At 33.8% G+C, this 21,267-nt stretch overlaps 2 protein-coding genes across 2 annotated transcripts; one reads left to right on the top strand and one right to left on the bottom strand.

Annotated features, from left to right (window-relative positions):
* The first annotated feature begins 11,086 nt into the window (after positions 1-11,086).
* LOC112524682 lies at positions 11,087-19,192 on the top strand. The gene is made up of 7 exons (XM_025134622.1): positions 11,087-11,498; positions 13,024-13,164; positions 13,888-14,253; positions 15,872-16,114; positions 17,558-17,650; positions 18,457-18,657; positions 18,857-19,192. The coding sequence occupies exons 1-7, from the start codon at positions 11,190-11,192 to the stop codon at positions 19,067-19,069; spliced, it is 1,566 nt and encodes a 521-aa protein (XP_024990390.1). The 5' UTR covers positions 11,087-11,189; the 3' UTR covers positions 19,070-19,192.
* Positions 19,193-19,770: 578 nt separating this feature from the next.
* LOC112525658 (ALA-interacting subunit 3-like) lies at positions 19,771-21,133 on the bottom strand. Its single transcript, XM_025135876.1, has 3 exons — positions 20,724-21,133; positions 20,307-20,607; positions 19,771-20,230 (listed from the first exon to the last, which is right to left on the bottom strand). Exons 1-3 carry the CDS (start codon positions 21,080-21,082, stop codon positions 19,889-19,891), a joined length of 1,002 nt encoding a protein of 333 aa, XP_024991644.1. The 5' UTR covers positions 21,083-21,133; the 3' UTR covers positions 19,771-19,888.
* Between the last annotated feature and the right edge of the window lie 134 nt (positions 21,134-21,267).

Below are 21,267 nucleotides of genomic sequence, written 5' to 3'. Positions count from 1 at the left end.
ATAAAAATTTAACACCTATTACATATATTTGGTCAAAAGAATCTCTTTTTTTTTTCTTGTACTTGTTTTAAGTTTTAATAAATCAATAACTTATTTTTTGGAAAACCAAGTCAAATATATACTTTTTTAAATGAATATTAATTTCCAAAAAATATATTATTTTCATTTAAAATTTAATATTCTTTAATTTATAATTTTTTAGATCATTTCAAAATATAAACAATGCTCTTTTTTATATTTTGGTCGAACGTTTCTATCTATGTTTTCTCATTAGCAACTGGTTGCAAGATATGAACCATAATATATTGATATACCAGTTTTTCCCATTTACCAGTATTTATTTGACTGTGTTTATAAGTACTTAAATGTATTTGTTTAAGTGTTACTTAGCATTAGGACACTGCAATGACAATTAGTTAGGCTGAAAATAGTTCATTGAACTGCTAAATAAGATAGTGTAAAATATAGAAATGTTGAAAATTATGTGAGATAAGTAAAAGAGTTCTCCAAATAAGAGATGCATACTATTAGAATTCCAGGTTAGAGACAGGGGTGACGTTGGAGATATTGTCATGGAAAGAAATTGACGGGTTCAGTAAATCAGGAAAGTTGAGTCTGAAATATGTTGGATCATTTTAAGATATTGACAAGAGTATAAGACGTAGCATGTCGGTTGAAGCTACCACAGAAAGCTATAGGGTATTCACAACACTTTCCATGTGTTGAACTTCGAAAAATACCTAACTGATGAATAATCTTAATGATGGAATATATTTGAATCAATTACAAATTGAGCTATGTTGAGAAACCCGTTTCACGAGATAGAAAGATGAAGAATATAGGGAACAACAGAAGTTTCATAGTGCTAGTGAAACAGAGGTTCCATAAAGAATCATAAATAACATGGGAATCTGAGAAGATAAAGGCAAAATATCCTCAACAGTTTAGTGGATGTATCCCTTCTTAAAAGAGGGGAGAGTTGTAAAAAACACGTATGTTATTCAAATAGCATGATAATATATGCAATTGCACAACGAACTCCCATGTTTTGTGTTTTAAAAAGAAAGTCTAAAACTTTATAGTTTAAAGTAAATCCAAAACAGTTTCAAACCAATAAAAAAACTAAAAACCCATTAGTGTTATATATGTGTTGGGTTGACCAGGTTGAAGGCATTTGAAAATCCCAACTTAATGTTTGTGGTTTAAAAATTTTCAACCCAACCCAAATCGTACGAGTTGGGTTGGTTGGGTTGGGTTGAGTTGGGTTGGCTGTGTTAAAATGATGGTACATCATTTTACAATTTAGCTAAACCATTGTATTTAAACGAAGTAAAACCAAAATAAGAGCATACAAACAAGGCTAACAATTACATATGAGAAAACAAGACTTTCCATAAAGGGTAACAATTACATATATTAATTAAAGTCTTAAAAAAATCATATTAAATTTATGGTATAGAAAGGTATCGAGTCCATTGACTTAGGTAGAGATCAAATAGTCTAACCCAATTCCAACCCAATACATACGGTTTAAAGATTTTACAACTCAATTAAATATTAAATGACTTCAGCTGTTTTTTTACACCCGTAAAAACCCTTTTTTTTAAATACAAAATACATTACTCTAACCATATATTAGTCATGATACATTAAGAACCCATTAATTCTAACACATTTTATTGGTTTTATCCATCCAAACTAACTCATCCACTTTATGAATTCTATATAACTATTTTCCTCCCAAAAGATGTGGCATATAACTTTTAGGTGATATGGGGGCATATATATATATATATATATATATATATATATATATATATATATATATATATATATGTTATTTGTCACAATAAAAAGGAAGTGGATTTATTTGCCATCTTTAGCAAAGAGGGACTACATCATCTTCAACCATTGGCATGGTTGGTTGATATTGGAGACATCACATCATAATTATAATATATTTGGAATCCATTAATAATCACAAACCCAACCAACAAAATCTTTAAATTATATAATAAAACTTAATTTTTAATTAAAATATGCACTTTAAGATTTAAAGGGTTTAAAGATTTCCCTTTTCTCACACTTTTTTCCAAAGAGATTCCAAACACCATATTTCAAGAAATGAAATCTCTACTCTATTGAAGGATTACGTATTTGACGATTCGTTTTTTTAACGGTGGTTAAAAGTCACGATCGTTTAAATAAAGTTTAACTGTGTAATTTTCTTTCAACGGTTAGTATTTAGTCGACGAGCTGTGTAGAAAAGGTTTCTGTTTCATGATGATTATGAAATTTATTTCTGTAATGATCGAACGTTCTGATTTGTTTTTAGGTTTTTCCTGTTAAAGATGGGTATGAATCATTTATATGTCACTTTTTTGATATATTTGTCATGCCATGTGATTTGAATGATAATGGTTTTAAGATTTGGGATTTTTATAGAATTACCGTTGATATCTTGTTCTTAAGATTGCATTTGGTTTTGATATATTGTGTTTGTACAAACTTGGAAGGGTTTACAGTTGACTACCATATTTTAGAGGGTACAATTTCTATGGTGATTGGGCAGTTGGTAAATTAAGGGGTCGTTTGTCAAACTCTTACTTGCAAGCGTTTATTAAGTCGCATTACCTTATCACTTTACTTACATGGAAAAAGATTGAGAATTTTACCCGGTAGGAGCGATGACAAGAACCGACAGTTTTACCCTGTAAGTGAGGGTGACGACTCTTATTCGGTTAATGTTTACCGGATAAATTGTTGTATACAATGTTTTTATGATGGACTAAAATCTTACCGTGTAAGTAAAGTGATAGTGTTGAATCCTACCGGGTAAGCGTTGGATAAACGACTCCTAAATTCAGACCTAAATACTCATTTTGACTTGATTTTGATATAAATAGTTATGCATATAACAACACCCTTTGACTGCTTGTCAGTATTAGGTTCTTATAATAGTCTATTAATGAAACATAATATATCTGACTTGTCTCTTACATAAGCTGCTTTTTATGGTGCGGTATGGATGGACAGGGTTAGGGTTATAAATCATTTTTAGCGTTATTTTGAAATGTTGGGTAGAAAAGGTGAAAAAATAATTATAAAACCAACAAAAAAATAGAGATATGCGAGAGACAAATAACAAAGAGAGAAATAATCCAAAATCCCACAAGAAAAAGACAACAAAAAGAACCAACTAAATCTCAAGAAACAGCAAAAGAAGGGGGGCTTAAACCAAACCGTTTTAGTTGATCCCGGGGGAAATCCAATCAAACGATTTAAACGAAATTTTCTTCTTAAGAGTTAAGACTTACTTTTTACATTTTAACATATGATTTTATGAGTTGTTGATATAAATATGTGTGCATTTAACCAATTAATTGGGTGACTATGCCGTTAATTTTAGGAATTGCTATATACACCCCCTCTTTATATCATATAATAAAATTAAATCATATATTAAAAATGTAAAAAATCAAACACTAAGGTGTCGTTTACCAAACGCTTATCCAGATACACGCTTATCAAGTCACTTTACTTTACCGGATGAATATAGCAGGACTAAAAATCTTACCCGGTAAGAGCGAAGACAAGCATCGAGAGTTTTACCCAATAAGTGAGGACGATAACTCTTATCATGGTTAGCGCTTACCGGGATAAATTGTTACATACGATGCGTTTTAGTGAATAAAATCTTACTTGGTAAGTAAATGATAGTGTTAAATTTTACCGGTAAATGCTTACCGGGTAAGTGTTTAGGTAAACCACCCCTGAAATTTTGATTTGTGAGCAAGGAGGAAGTTAGTAGTAGTTCATGATTCATTTTAGCCTACCCCTTAATTTTATGCAGATCGCAGCCACGTTTGGAGCCAGGGGAGGGATACATGCGTTCTTCACCGGAAAAAAGTGAAGTGTGCCGAGAAGGGAAGCGAACGGCAGTGCTTCGCCTGAAGTGACCGTTTCCTACTGGTTCGTTTGTCATCAGGTTTTTCTATCCTTCCTTAAACCTCCTCTAAGAACCCTAGGTTATCGAGTGAATCTTCTGCAAACACCGAAACTGTTGATCGATTTCTGTATTAGGTGAATTTGATGCACGTAATTGACTCCGTTACAGATTATATATAGAATTCATCGGCCCTAATGCTTCAATCGGACAGTTCTGATCTCTCGATCACCTCTGATTCCGCTACTAATTTTACTCCTTCAATCCAGAATTGAACAGCCTGATTTTGCCCTATTGTCTCCGATTGATTGCTTTTTTTTATATAAAACATTTTAAGCAGTATGCAATTATGCATCATTTGCTAATGAGTGTGATTCAAAATGATATATACTGCGGAAAAGGTTGAGCAAATTCTGTGCACTCCATTCGTACATTACCTACTAACTGTCGACAAGATCCAGATATTGACAGCAGAAATGGAATTTTTTTGGGGTTTTAGAAGTACATCCGTTTTAATTTGATGAGCGATCTGTTAGAAAAATAAGAACTAGCGCTGATCACTGATCACCCCCAAGATTTTCTAATCAATAAAACATGTTCAACCAGGGCAGCAAATGGGTGGGTAGTGCAGGTTGATTGAGTTGAAACTTCGATACATTATTTTACAATCTAGCTAAGCATTTTGTTTAAACGAAATAAAATCAAAATGACAATATACAAAAAAAGGGCCATTAGATGTAGGTGCTTTCTAGAGGTGGAATCTTCTAGTTCTTCCTATTTGACCCGAAACCGATCAATCTAGCCATGAGCAAGTTGAAGAGAACTCTAACAGGCCTTGGAGGACCAAACCCACGTATATGGCAAAATACAGGGATGACTTGTGGCTTGCGGTTGACGGCCAACCAAGATCGTATAGTTGGTTTTCCGTGAAATCTATTTCAGTAAAATGTATGATGTCGATGGCCACAGGTAGAGCACTCAATGGGCTAGCGTGCCCATTTCGCCTTACCAACCCCAAAGAAACTTCAAATACAGGCCTAGATTATTTGTACAGATAAACTTTGTGGGTCCTAAGATCCAAAGTCGAGAGGGAAACAACTCAGATCGTACATTAAGGTCCCTAAGCAACACTTAATGGAAAAGGAAGTGATTGGAGCGATGACAACCAGGAGGTGGGCTTGGAAGCAACCATCCTTTGAAGAAAGCGTAATAGCTCACTTGTCCACTAACAAACTCAAAAAGGTTGGAAGTTCATGCAAATAAGAAAGTAAAATTACAGATGAAATTGTAATATAATTTTGAATATAGTTAATTACGGGCTGATCTAATGTCTAATGTACATATATCAATCAAGTACTTAACAATCATATTAAATCGGTAGTGTAGAAAGATATCGGGTTTATCGGATCGGATCGGGTTCAAATTCCCTTAAACCAATTCCAACCCAATCCTAAGTTTATATCAACTAAGTGTAGGGTTACCTCGAGTTGACTATTTTTCGGGGGTTTTTTGAGATCGCATTGGGTTGACAGGGTTGGTCAGTTTTTTGAGCACTCCAATGTTCAACAACTAAACATGTTCTTCAATGAACATGTCTACCGAAAGTTATATGAAGAAAAGGAGAGGATTAAGAGATAATATAAAATGATAAAGAGAAAATATATGTAATATATATATATATATATATATATAGAGAGAGAGAGAGAGAGAGAGAGAGACTTGGGATCATGTGAGACCAGCCTGTTTTCGTGAGAACCGTGAGACCAACTTTTTACACTTGAAACTTCACAGCAAAATGCTGTGAAGGTGACTTTTTTTAACCTTCACAGTGTTTTTGTTGTGAAGGTTCGACTTCTTTTTAACCTTCACAATGTTTTTGCTGTGAAGTTTACGTGTAAGAATGTGGTCCCACGGGTCTCACGAAAACAGATTGGTCTCACGTGAACCCAATCCTATATATATATATATATAGGTTTTGTGTATATAATTGATTTGGATAAGAGAAAACTGAAGTTAGATTTTATCCAAACCAAAAATCAAGAGAAAACGGACAAAAACTCGTCAAACAATGAATAAAACGACTTTTCTAGCGGGTTAAGTTGCACATAAAGCTTACATGATGCATTGTTCTTAAAGATTGGGAATTTCGTTGAGTTCATTGTTCGATATTCTGATATTGATGCTTGTCGAAGCCCGTTACCAACCCTTATTTCATGTCAAATTTTTTTCGTGCTTTAAAATCGCCTCTCAAAAGTTCATTTTGCACTTTTAGGAACTTGTTAGAGAAATTAACGATTCCACCATTTTATTGAAAAAAGAGAGCAAAATAAATTTATAGTTAATAAATAATTATGTATTTTCACGTGATTGACAAAATAAGATTTTATTTGTCCTTAAACTGTGGAAGCTCATCTTCACTTTTCCCCCCATTGAACTAGAGATGTGGATTTGGACCCAGACCAATGGACCGGCCTACTCCCCTAGGTTAGGCCTACCTATGTTAACCGGTTAAGACCCGACTCAATCATGGCTCGATTATGACTATGAGAAGGAACTGGGTCATGATGTATAGATTATTCCAGCATACGCCTAATAGTTGATAACTATTTGGCCCCCATCTCCTGTCCCAAATGGTTATATATCCGTGGTACGGCTTGGATCGACAATTTTGATCGATCGGACCCGCTCGTAAGGTGTGTAGGGACTACTAGTCTTTTTATACATCTTTCTATCAAGTAATGTGGATATTTTTGAGCCGGAGATGCATTTTGTTATGAATTGTCGTTAAAGATTATGATTGTTTCAACCTGGTTTTTGTTTGAATTTTTACATGAAGGATATATGACATCTTATCGTTTTTTTTAACGACGAGTATTATGAATAACTCTTGTTAAAAATTACAGTATCTCCAACAGTTATATTATAACATAAATTTTATTACTTATTCCGTATATGCATCTTTATCGAGACCAAATTCATTCATAAAACAACATACTCTCGATCATTGTTCTAAACTAGGGCGGATCTATGAGGACTCAAGTGGGGTTCTTTGTACTCGCTCAATTGATTTTTCCAAGTAATTTTTTTGGGTGTGAAACGTGTATTCATTAAACTTTGAGGGGTGCTCTGATATATTAGAAAATACTAGGAACAACAACAACAAAAATTGAAAAAGTCTTGAAATCGACAAGAAAAGTTAAACAATCCCTCAAAATCAACCAAAAGACTTAAAAAACTCTCCACGAAACGATGAAATTTGGCTAAAAATACATTGAATAACTTTATAGACCTTTGATCCATCTTGAAAATACACATGCTCGTCAAAAATTATATATTTGTCACTTTGATTATAAAAATCATCCAAATAGACACTGAGAAAAGATCTGAAATATCTAAAGTCTTTAAAAAAAAGTAAATATTTACATATTTTAACCAGATGTTTATTTAACAAAATCTCAATAGATGTGACAAAATGATGCCAATTTCAGTTTTGGTTGACCTTACGTTTTCAACACTATAAGCAATAAATGCATTAAATATAGGTACAACTTGGTTACAATTTAAGCAATATTCTAGATTCTTTAAGTAAATCCAATTTAAGAAAACGTAAATATTTATATACATTTCACGCACCCATTTGACGTATTTGATATTTGGATAAATTGCAATAAGATAAAACGTGTCATGATCTAGTTTTTATTTTAGATACTTAATTTCATTTTACGCAATTAAGGAAACATAATATGTTTCAGATGCAAATATCTTTGTGAACGACGACAAACTTATTTAAGTTTTATTTTTTAGTTTATTTATTAACGTTTTTCATCTGAACGTTTTGAAAATATGTTTCTCAAACAGAAAACAAAATACAATTTATTTTTAATTCTTAATTAGGTTTTTTACGTGTTTGAGTAGTTGATAATATATGGCAGATTGCGTTTGGAAAGTATTTTCATTGAACTCACAATTTGATACCAAATCAAATAATTTTGGGGATTTGATATAAAAAGAGTCGGAGTAAGCTACAAATTTGGTTATGGTAGCTGAATAACAATTTTCTTAAAAAAACAGATGTCGAAGATTTTGTTAAATGAGGGATATTTTTGTTTTTTTATCTATTTTTTGGTACTTAACCAATCAAAACGGATTTAATGGTTCTGGTCTTGTGGTTTTTGATTGTGTAAAAGACAAAAAAATTTGATAAAAAAAATTCCCCTTGTTTAACGAAACGTTTTAACAGCTATTGAAGGAAGAGATCAAAGTTGAATGCTTATTTAAACCATAATGACCATCTCGTAATCTAAAAATTGCATAGACAAAAAATGTTACTTTTGACAAACCACATGAACCAAATTTGCAGTTTACTGAAAGAACTATTTTCTACCCTTAAATAAATATATTTAATATGTGTGTGTGTGTGTATATATATATATATATATATAGAGAGAGAGAGAGAGAGAGGTTGGTTATTATACAACCTTTGGTATTTGTGCAACCAATACAACCCAATCTCAACCGTCCATTTCATTTGATTAATATGTGATTTCATAGAAGTTTTGATTGTTTCCTAATATAAAGTATTGATCATAATTAATGAATCATATTCATCTTCCATAAATATTCAAATCATAATAAATAAACTCTTATCATTTCCATAAATATATCAATTTATTGGGTTTCATTGGTTGTACAAATACGATGAGTTGTATTTGAAACAAACTATATATATATATATATATATATATATATATATAGACTTTGGATCATGTGAGACCAATGTTTTTTCGTGAAACCCGTAAGACCAATTCTGAACCATTGGATTAGATTTACAATATGAAAATCTAGACATTTATAAACGCCACGAGACTTCTCAATAATTACAAAATTGCCACCGTGCAATTTAGACCATTAGATCTTTAACTTGTAAATTTGATCAATGAACATAAATTGGTCTTACGGATCTCACGAAAAACCCTTGGTCTCACGTGAACCCTATATATATATATATATATATATATATATATATATAGTTGTATTCACATAAGACCAACCGGTTTTCATAAGACTCACGGGACTACAAGAAAATGGTAAAACATATGGTAAAAAATATGAATATTCACAACAAAAATTCTGTGAAAGTTACATTCATAGTGTTTTACTATGAAGTTTTAAGAGTAAAAAATTGGTATCACGGTCTCACAAAAATAAGTTGATCCCACATGATCTTAAGTCTCTCTCTCTCTCTCTCTCTCTCTCTCTCTATATATATATATATATAGGGTTAGGTTCACGTGAGGACAAGGGTTTTTCGTGAGACCCGTAAGACCAATTTATATTCATTGATCAACTTTATAAGTTAATGATCCAATGGTCGAAAGTTGCACGGTGACAATTTTATAATTATTGAGAAGTCTCGTAGCGTTTATTAATGTTCAAATCTGATGATTGTAAATCTAATCCAAGGGTTGAGAATTGGTCTTACGGGTCTCACAATAAGTATTTATATATATATATATATATATATTGTAAAGTAAATTAGGAAATTGACCAAAATAATTAATTTTTTCAACCAGATTTATTTTTTAACCTCTTTTGACATTGAATTCTTTAGACAAAATTTTCGTAAATGCCTTCTGCATTTGCTTGAATCCATTTTCATATTAAAAAAGAAACAATTTTCTTTACGTAAATGAGGATCTTTCGTAAATTCTTTATGTAAATTGATGTCAAAATATTTTTTTTCCCTTAATTTAAGAATATGATTTATGCCGTAAGTCGTTTGTATAAGATCTGATTAAAATGAAAATTTAATTGAAAAAAAATGATTAAAACATGAATTTGCTTTAGAAGATATTCTATTTTGGTTAATTTCCAAAGAAAAACAATGAAAAATGTGAAATTTAGAGCATCTTCAACAACTTCTTTAAAATAGAGAAAATCAACATTTTACTTTTTATATAATACTCCAACAACTTCCTTTTTATATTCTCTAAAATATAAAACAATGGAGAAAACTCTCAACACAGATATTTTTTTAAAACTTTAAGGGGGCGTTTGGTTCGTAGAATGTAATTTGATGGAATTGGAATTCATCAAATGAATTGGACTTTGAGGGAATGAAATGGAATTTGATGGAATTTGACTTTGAGGGAATGAAATGAAATTTGATGGAATTTGACCGTGCCTTGTGATTGCGTTTGGTTGCATGGAATTGAATTAGGGAAGGAATTTGTAGGAAATGAATTGAAATCCTAGCATATTGGCATGGAATTGTAAAATATGTGCATGAAGAAATCGACTGGAATTGAAAGGATTTTATAGTCTTATTCCATGAACCAAACACTCTATTTAGAATTTGGTCAAAGGATTGGACATTCCAAACAACTCTTAAGGAAATGAGAGATGAATGAAATTTGTATTCATTCCAACAATGAAAGTTGAATTAATATATTTCTTTATTGAGTTTTTTTGAATTATATTAAAATTATATAATACCAGAAGCGTACTCGTGTAATGTAGCGAAATACATATTGATTTTAATGTTTCATTTTGCAATTTGGGTAATATGATTTTTTATGTGGTTTTGAGAAGAAAAATTGTTCTTATTTTTGAATGAAATATAAATTTGAAGATATTATAAAATTTTGAAAAAAAATAATCGATATTAGTATCAAATTAATTATTTAAAAGTTTCTTTTTTTATGTAATTTATTTAATTCAATTTTTTATTTATTATAATTTAATTAAAGTTTAATAACGAACTAATTTATTTTTGGTTTAATAAAATAATTTTTTAAGATAATAATTAAATATTATATTAAAACTCAATGATTATCTTAATTATAACAAAATACTTAATTATATCTTATAAAATGATATTTATCATGTAATTAATTATGTTTATATGTAGTTAGTTACACAAATTTAAACATAGAGCCTTAATAGACTCATGTAAATTCTACTTGTAATCTTGAATTTTAAGTAGTATGCATTAATAATCAGTAATTTATGTATAACAAATTGTTTTTAAAATTTTTAAGAGAGAATTTATTAAAATTGATTAATATTTTTTAAAGATTTTAATTTCGAATTTTAATTTCCGATATCTGATATCTCTCGTTAAACAATTAAAACCACCTCCAAATCCCAACATTTAAAAGCGTCTTAATCCACAAAATTCAACCCAAAATCAATTCCAACAGATTTCAATGGATCCAACTGACAAGTAACACCACCACCAACGATGTTGCCATGGAGACTGTTATGCATTCTAGGGTTATTAGTGTTAGGGTTTCTTCTGGAGTTTGGGGATGCTCTCAAGTTGCCTTTTAGGGTTAACGATGTCTTACCCGTTCTACCACGTCAAGTTTCCTGGCCTGTTTTGAACACCTTCGGCAGTGCTGTGGATTTGTTGCCGTCGTTTATGGGAACGATTTCTCCCAATAACGGCTCAATTCAGTGGAAAGGTGCTTGTTTTTATGGCAATGAAGCTCGTATGGATTTCACCCAAGGCGATGATCGTGGTTTGGGCGGTGGTGTTATCTATCTCAAGGTTCGCAAAATCTTCTCTGTACGCAGCAAAAACCCTAATGTGTTCAGTTAATTGGTATATGATTTGTTAATTAAGAGAGAATTACACGTATTTTGTTATACATTAAACTACAGGCTCATTCACTTCTCCAAACTTGAAACGAACAATGTAATGTTTAATAGACATCTTAGAGGCTGTATGGTTGGTTTTCAATTAAGTACCTTAATGAATAAAGTTGTATAGATTTTGTTTGGGTGGGTTTTAATTCGAGGGGTAGTTTTTTTAATTGGGAGGGGGCAGTTTTGGTATAAATTTGGCTTTTACGGTGAATAAGCCACTTTCTATTTAATGAAGTCACTACCAAACATTTATGCATAGCCGACTGAATAAAATATGAGTCCCATTAAGGGTTTGTTTGTTAGTAGCTTAATGAGCTTAACGAGACTCGCAACTTATTCGGTTAGCTATATGTAACTGTTTGGTAGTGGCTTAAGGGACGTTTGCTTTGCAGGTTTCTGATGGACAGAAGGAATTGGAATGATTAATTCCATTGACCAAATTCCATTTAGGCGTTTGGTTTACTATGGAATGGAATTGAATTTCCAACATTCCACTTACTATGGATTTGGTTTGGTCATTCCATCACAATTGAGAAAGAAATTCAATTTCATTCCATTTTCTCAAAAAGACCAAATTATCCCCATCTACCACATGCCCTCCATTTGAACCACCGCCGACCACCACCATTCTGAACCACCGCCGACCACCACCGATCTGAACCGTCGTTATGACCCACAGCTGACCACCACCGTTATAGAAGGGGTATTTTGGTCATTTATCGTTTATTCATTTCAATTCCGAAGCTACATTCTACCAACCAAACAGGTAGATTCCATATCATTTAACAAATTCCATTCCATGTCATTCCAACCAAATGCGTGGTCAAATTCCATTCCCATTCTTTCACAGTCAAATTCTTTTGACAGATTCCATTCCTTCAGAAAACATTCTGCGAACCAAACGGCCCCTTAATGATATAGAAACCAGCTTATTTAGTTAGCTTTTGGCTTATTCAGTAAGCTTTAGGGGGGAGCTTCATGCAGTGAGCCATGTTTTTTTCCAAAACTGTCGATCCCAACTAACAAACATGCTCATTCCATCTATCAAAACCCTTCCCAAACAAAGACCTTCCTAATATACACACAGAGAGATTAATCCACACAGTCAACTTTATATCCATACATGACTTAATGGAAAACCAACCAAACAGCCCCTAAGTTTATTGAGCTGCTAAAAACAGGCCCTTAATGTGATTATTGGATTGATCACAACTCAGCTTGCTTGATTTGTGGGAAGGAGGCCACAATTTTTATTAATTTAAGTCATGATAGATAGAATTGGTAAGAATCTTGTTGTCTTAATCTCGATGCTGCTTTGAGTAAGAATTCTTGTTGTCTTAATGCTGATGCTGTTTTGAGTGAGATTTCTTGTTGCCTTGTTGCTTTGTTGCTTATGGTGTTTCTTGCATTTGCATTTCATTCTACAGACAAATGATGCACATAGTTGGACATGTATGGATCTTTATGTTTTTGCAACGCCCTATAGGATTACCTGGGACTACTACTTCACAGCACGGGAGCATACTTTGACAATTGATTCCTGGGAAGAACCTGCTGAATTGGAATATGTATGTTCATGTCAATTGGGGTGCGTTTGGCATCCATACATGATAGAACAGAACAGAACAGTTGTTCGGTAAATTGGTAAGATGAAATTGGACAGGACAGAACAAATAAAATGACCAATTTACCCCTAATGAGTTGTTTATATATTTTCATTAATTATGTAATTTATTAAATTATAATAAAATGAATATTATATATAACAAAATATATCATTAGTAAGTTGTCGTCAAGACGATTAAATGATACCAAAATAAAAAGTTCATTTAGTTTCCAATTTTTATTTTATACTTTTTCTATATTATTCTTTTTAATTATGAAAATTTAAATAAATTAATATAAATTAATCAAAATATAGAAACCATATAAAAAAAATATTTCGAGGACTATAAAATGAAAGTTTAAAAAACATAAAATACGATAAATAAAATTTAAAAAATGAATAAAATGTAAAGAGGAAGGCATATATGATGTTTTAGAAGAGAATTTAAGTTTTATGTTGAGGGTATAAGGTAAAACATAAGACTCTTCCACCTTTTCCATGGGGTAGGGGTGGAACATGCCAGTTCCACACTTTTCCATATAAAAGTCCTGCCAAACGTGGTACAGTTATCCCTGTTCTGTTCTGTCCTGTACAGTGTACCAAACGCACCCTTGTATCAGTTGGATTTATATCTAATAAGGGCGCGATTGATTCAATTTTGCTATCTTGCATTGTTGATTTCCAGGTAAAACAGCATGGAATCTCAGTGTTTCTAATGCCTGCCGGAATGCTGGGGACCTTGGTTTCTTTGGTTGATGTTTTGCCTTTGTTTTCTAACACGGGTTGGGGACAAAATGCTAACCTTGATTTTCTGAAGAATCACATGGGTGCATCGTTTGAGAAGCGCCATCAGCCATGGCAGGGAACTATTAATCCAGATGATGTCCACTCTGGTGATTTCTTAGCCGTGTCAAAGATCCGTGGAAGATGGGGTGGCTTTGAAACATTGGAGAAGTGGGTAACTGGCTCATTTGCTGGTCATACAGCAGTTTGTCTGAAGGATGACTTTGGCAATCTTTGGGTTGGCGAATCAGGACATGAGAATGAAAAGGTAAAGGTTTTGCAAATCTTAAGGTCATAACAATGTGATAGTAGAGTTAGGGTCTGTTTGTTAGCAGCTTAATGGGCTTAATGAGACTCACAACTTATTCGGTCAGCTCTACATGACTGTTTGTTAGTGGCTTAATGATATAGAAAGTGGCTTATTCAGTAAGCTTCTAAGGGGGAACTTTATGCGGAAAGCCAAGTGTTTTCCAAACCCTCCCTCCCAATTAAAAAGCATGCTCCTTCCATCTAATAAAAAATCTCCCAAACAAAAACCTTCACAATCTATACATATTAATCCACACAAACAGCTTTATCCATATGATTTAACGAAAAACCAACCAAACAGCCCCTTATTTGTCTTGATTACTTTTTACCATGTTTGTTGCCTATTTGGTTGCATAAATATCCATATACATGCTGAATAAAGAAGTCTGAGCACATGCTTTATGTAAGCATTACTAATTTTCTTTCAATGGGGTTGTCTAGTTATTTGGTCTTGTTATTGAATTGGAAAGGTTAGAGAGACCAAACTGCATACTAATACCACACAATGATTATTAGATTGAAGTGCATGGTAATAAATCAAATGCCCAAGATATAAGCACTTTATCTTTCATTTATATATGGAAAAAGTGGAGATCAACATGAATGTCTACAACATTGAAAAGGTTCGCTAAAACTTTTGTATTAGATTCCATATACGTGAAGTTACCATATGTTTCTTGATTCAAATCTTGGAGACCTCAAGTTGCTATATTCGTATTGTTGATGAATGGCATCTCTTCTTGAGTTCTTGTGTCATGAACTAAAAATCATCTCCCTATCTTATGCAACCTCTGATATGCAACGAATTAGATACAATTTACAACTTATTGACTGCATTAATCAAGTTTATGTAGCATTTTTCTTTATTTTTAGTATATGATATTGTCTCTGCTAGATGAAATATAGAAAGGGAAAGTTTAGAAAAACATTTTCCCAGGTAGTTTCCTTGTCTACATCTCACTGTTAATTTTGTAGAATACGCATAGCCTATGACAACCTTTCATAGGAATTGATTAGAAATTTCTGATGAAAACTAAATTTTGGGTTGATATATTGGTCTACTTGGTATATATATATACACACACACACATGTATAGAGGAAGGATCATGCAAGAAGTTAAACATGCAAGAAGGCGAGACGTTTCAATATCATATATAATTACACTTCATTGGGTGTGTTTAATCATATATGTTCAAGCTTGTGTATCATGTATGTAATAATATATGATACTGAAACTTCTTGCCTTCTCATAAATGTTTGGCTTCTCGTTTGAACCTGCCCCTATATATGTGTATATATTGGAAGGGTGTCACAGGCTATGCATGGACTAATCCCGGCAAACTATGACTGCAAGAAATCAGCCTTGATAAACTCAATGGCCACAATTGTTGTGTACGCCTGGAATCGAACCCTGTTTAGATGGGATGTTCCACCACATCCCCCAGGACCTCAATCGCTACGCCACAACCCTCGTGCATGTTATCTTGAATTGTTCTGAAGCAAATGAAGTTGTAACCATTGTTCAACTCTTCCAAAAAAATTTAATCCTAATATTGGGCCTTGGTTTTTCTTGCAGGGTGAGGAAATTATTGTGATTATTCCTTGGGATGAATGGTGGGATTTGGCACTTAAGGATGATTCTAACCCACAAATAGCTTTGCTACCATTACATCCTGATATTCGTGCAAAGTGGAACAATACTGCAGCATGGGAATATTCTCAGAGCATGTCAGGCAAGCCATATGGTTATCATAACATGATTTTTAGTTGGATTGACACGATCGGTGACAACTTTCCACCACCTCTTGATGCTCACTTGGTATGACCTATTACCTTTGTTATTGATCGTATCATCTATATGCCTACAATATTTCAACCGCTATCATGGTCCATGAATGCGAGTATACTATTGTGACACTTGTCTTCTTTATTTGCTGATATTGCCCTGTTCACTTTTTATGTTCTTTATGGGTGCGTTTGATTTCTAACAAGAAACAGGGTAGGACAGAACTGTTGTTCAACGTTTGGTAAGACAAAACTGGACAGGACAGAACAAATAAAATGACCAATTTACCCATGATGAGATGTTTATATGTTCTATATATTTTGATAATTTATGTAATTTATTGAATTATAATAAAATAAATATTTTTTTACAACAAAAATATATCATTAGAAAGTTTTCATCAAGACGATTAAGATGATACCAAAATAAAAAGTGCATGTAGTTCCAATTTTTATTTTATACCTTTTCTATATTATTTTTCTATTATTAATATATAATAAATTACATAAATTAATCAAAATATAGAAACTGTACAAAAATAATATTTTGAGGATATTAAAGTGAAAGAATGAATAAAATGTTTTAGAAGAGAATTATATTTTATTTTGAGGTTATTTTGGTAAAATATAGGTTTGGTGAACACTCCTGTTCCATTCTGTTCCATGTAGAAGTGCTGCCAAACGTGGAACAATGATTCTTGTTCTATTCTGTCATATCCTGTCCTGTCCAGTGTACCAAATGCACACTATTTGCTCATCTCCGACATTTAATTTCTTATTTTTCATATTGCTTCTTGTAGAAACTAGATATTCTTTGCTGGTATTTATACCAAATGCTTGGTTTGCATTATGCATCTTCATATGATTCCCATATTTCATATTGAATCAATGATCTAAACAAAATATGTAAAGCTGAAGCAATTTAGGTCAAAACAATTTATAAATTTAAGGACATATAATCAAAAAATATAGGACTATTATTCAATAGGAAGAGCAATATGATGGAATCGTAATGATATGATTAATCATGGCCAACAATCTTACAAGGATTGAAATAATGAGGGTATTTGGAGATGGAGTGTTTGTAAAAACAACTCACATCCACAATTACAAATGGGGAGGGGACTCCTAATTAGAAATAGTGATTTTTCCTACTTTACACTCAAGTTTTCCTTTTCACACTTTTAACACTAAAATTGGGACTAACAATGATAGTTACCGGGGGACGGATCTTGGCAGTATAATGTCTGGGCCATTAGGCCAACAGGTTATTTATTAGCTTTAGCATACCAAGCAGGATAGCCAATGGTAGGAAGAAGAGAACAACTATAGTGACATAAGAAACAACCACGATTATATCAATAATTCTGAACACAATATTATCATCATAGATACCCTTTTTTTCAGGGGAAATTTGCTTAAACTTTCAAGGTTGAATACGCTAAATGGTTGAACTAACTATCAAACTTGATTGCAGGTGATTTCTGTCATGTCTATGTGGACTAGAATGCAGCCTGCATATGCTGCAAATATGTGGAATGAAGCTCTAAATCTGCGCCTTGGGACAGAGGTAATTGCTATTTTCTTGCGGTTCGTAGCTCTTTTAGATAAGTTTATGTGTGAAATACAAATTTAACAAATCGGGGAACCTGTATTAAGTTATTAACGTACCCAAAATAGTGTTTCTATTCAATCCCCATTTCGATTCTTCTCTGATAGTTCACTAGGGGTGCGGTATGCGGGATAGTAATGGACGAAACAAAAACATATTGTCTTAGGGTCTATTTGTTAGCAACTTAATGAGCTTAATGGGACTCACAGCTTATTCAGTTAGCTATACATGACGTTTGGTGGTGGCTTTATAATATAGAGAATAGCTTATTCATTAAGCTTCTGGGGGAGCTTTTTGTAGAAAGCCAAGTTTTTTCCAAACCTACTCTTCCCAATTAAAAAACATGCTCCTTCCATCTATGGAAAAACTCTTCCAGACAAAAATTTTCTCAATCCATACAAACAAATTAATCCACATAGACAGTTTTATACATGACTTAATGGAAAATCAACCAAACAGCGCCTTAGTCTCACTTTTGGTGCAACAATTAGACGGGCTGGACGTGACTGTGTGGGAGAGAAATGCACCTTTTTTGTCATACCAAATAGGTGGAATTGGTAAATTACTAAACTACCCATGTCAAATTTAAACTCTAAAACCTCTCACAAATTTTTGCACCCGCTTACCTCACTCTCGCTACGTACCAAATGCACCCTATATGACACAATTGTGTAAGATATTTGAAGCACTCGCCCAACAGTTGCAAATACTTTCCGAAATCCATAAAGGAAAGCATTCAAACCTATTTACTATTTCTTTACCAGGGTTTGGACTTGTACGGAATCTTGGAAGAGACGGAAAAACGAGGCATTTCCTTCGATGAATTGCTCACGATTCCAGAAAAAGATGAATGGGTGTACAGTGACGGGAAATCCACAACTTGTGTCGCCTTCATTCTGCAAATGTATAAAGCTGCTGGAGTTTTCGGCCCTGTTTCCGATTCTATTCAAGTCACTGAGTTCACCGTAAGAACCTAACCTACTCTCAAGATTACATCAACTTTTGAGGTCTTTTTCATAATCTTTTTGGCACAGGTTGATGAAATATCATAAAATTAGAACTTAATCCGTGCGTTGACCTCAAAAGTCAAAGTGTTGTGCCGTTTTACAATGGAAGGAATTCAATCAGAGTGGTCCGTAACGCTAGTTTATGATTGTTTTACAGATTCGCGATGCTTATATGCTCAAAATCTTTGAGAACAACCACACACGGCTGCCAGTATGGTGCAACAATGGTGATGATCGGCTTCCATTCTGCCAAATTCTCGGTGAGTTTCTCATGGAACTGCCTTTATACAATACGATAGAACCGTATGCTAAAATGAACGAAAACTGCCCTTCTCTCCCCCCATCGTACGATAGGCCTATGCATTGTTAAAACGGTTACCGTGTGTGTATAGTTTTTCATAGAATTCTCCACGACACGAACCCTGCTGTTTTCATGTATTTTAGTTTGAAATGGAGAATTTGTCACGTATGCTAATCTTTATTCCCGCTACTTGTTTGCACATCCTCTTGCATAAGCTGGGGTTTTCATGGAAACAACCTCTCTACTTTTGGGTAGGGATGGCCAATGTGGGCCGGGCCGGGCCTGCCCAGGACCATCTTAGGACCGGGACCGATTGGGATCGGGACCGGTTATGGTTTTACAAAAATTCAAGGCCCGATCGGGACCTGCTTTTACATAGACCCGATATTTTTTAAGATTAAGTTTTTATAAATTATATATCAAGTTTTTCAATATTTCTACATGATTCTCAAGTACATGTATAACATTTTAAAGTGTATTTCAATAAGATTTTGTCGAAAGGATATCTTCAAACAAGATTATTTATATGTTAAAAAATGATTTTTTGGAGAAAAATTTGGGACCTATTTGGGCCCGGCCCGGGACCGGCACCGGTTCTAGGGACGGGGCTTTGTACAAGGAGAATGGGCAAGGTGTTTTTGGTCGGGACCGAAACCGGTTACAAAAGGAAATCTTGGATCGGGACTGATTTGGGCTCGCGTATATCTCACCCCTCGTGGACCCTACCTTCGAGTCAGATTTACCGGGTCCGTTTGGTTTTGGTTTGAAATGGAGAAAAATAGTTGGACATGTACAAGTAGTTAAGTTTGTTTACAGTAATTTATACAATCTATCGTCAATCTACGGGGTTTTCATGATCGACCTACCGAAGGGCAAGCCTTGGGGATCTCACGCGATCGGAAGTCTATTCCATGACAAATATGATGGATCCCCGAGCCGTCGTGGACGAAAAACATACAGAAGTATGAAATTTATCGCCATAAATAAACATAAACCACCTACCGTGATATATGCCACCCCGAGAAAATCGTTTTTGCCGCCAATCCAGGTTGTCGTCGAAAGAACGAGCTTCTTTCGTCCGCCAAATTTATATGTATTGTAGTTATTCTCTACTTCAGCCTTTACCGTCTCGTGTGCTTCCAAATCGATGTCTATTTTTCCGTATAGCTTTCGAAAATTAGGTAGTGCCGCGGTTCTCATCCAAACAATAAGATCTTCTTGCTCGCTCAACTGAAACATATCGAAAAGACGATGTTACTCTTGAGTTTTCTAAATCGGGTTTCTTGAAACTCGAAAATACACTTACAGGTACTTTCTCATCGAGCTTTGCACCCCCAATCAAGCCCCCCTTTTGGAAATCTTTCGGATACACGTTTGACCCGAACTTGACCTTCGTGTCGCTTTTCCACGCGATACCCTTTTTGTCGATGGTTATCGGTTTGCCTCGTGTTGATAGTTTGTAAGTATCGTTGAATAAACTCCAAGCAATGAGTCCACATGGGACGATTGGTTTGTTATCGGCGGTGCGTGCTTCTGGGAAACAATTGTATGTATCGTTTTTAGCCTCAGGGTCACGTAGTTGCTTGTCGCTTCTACTTTTTACGAATCTGAAAACAAAAATAAAAATCAAAATAAATCCAATATGTCATCGAGAGACATGACGTATGCAGAACTACCCGTCTTCAAAAACATGAAAGACAAAAATTGGGGATGAATGACATACCGACGATGATTTTGGTAGAAATTCTCGAGCTGATAATAGACAAAGATAGGGGCAACCATTTTCTTGGGTACTCTTAAAGACCTTACACACGTTTTCTTGATATCAGGATCTTGAATAAACGATTCAGGGTTCTTAGAATAAGCATCGGGGACACAATCTTCATCATAACGATCAATGATCTCCACAACAGTATCTGATGCGGAAAGCGCTACAAGCCCAATCGGGATGAAAAGTGCACCAATCGTTAGAAACGATGCAATCACCCATCCGGGGGTTAAGATTGGTTTCCAAGCTGGAAGCTCTTGTTGTGAGAATCTCGAATACGAGGGTTTTTTCGAGTTCTTGTTTTTCTGTTCCATTTGTTTTTTCGATCAAAAATCCTAAATTCGTTTTAAGGTTGTTAAGAAAGGAGAAAGTGGCGTTTAGAAACAATTCTATTTTGGGAGTTTGAGAAATGTACGAAGATGAATTTGCACCAAAAAAATCATATCCAACAATTGATTTTATTTACCCTTTTTTTTACAGGAAAACCATCAACAATCAT

The sequence above is a fragment of the Cynara cardunculus genome, assembly GCF_001531365.2.
Source record: "Cynara cardunculus var. scolymus isolate 2C chromosome LG 13, CcrdV1, whole genome shotgun sequence".
Lineage (NCBI taxonomy): Eukaryota > Viridiplantae > Streptophyta > Magnoliopsida > Asterales > Asteraceae > Cynara > Cynara cardunculus.
Note: the sequence above shows the minus strand (reverse complement) of the source record. Positions and strands in the feature narration are given on the sequence as shown.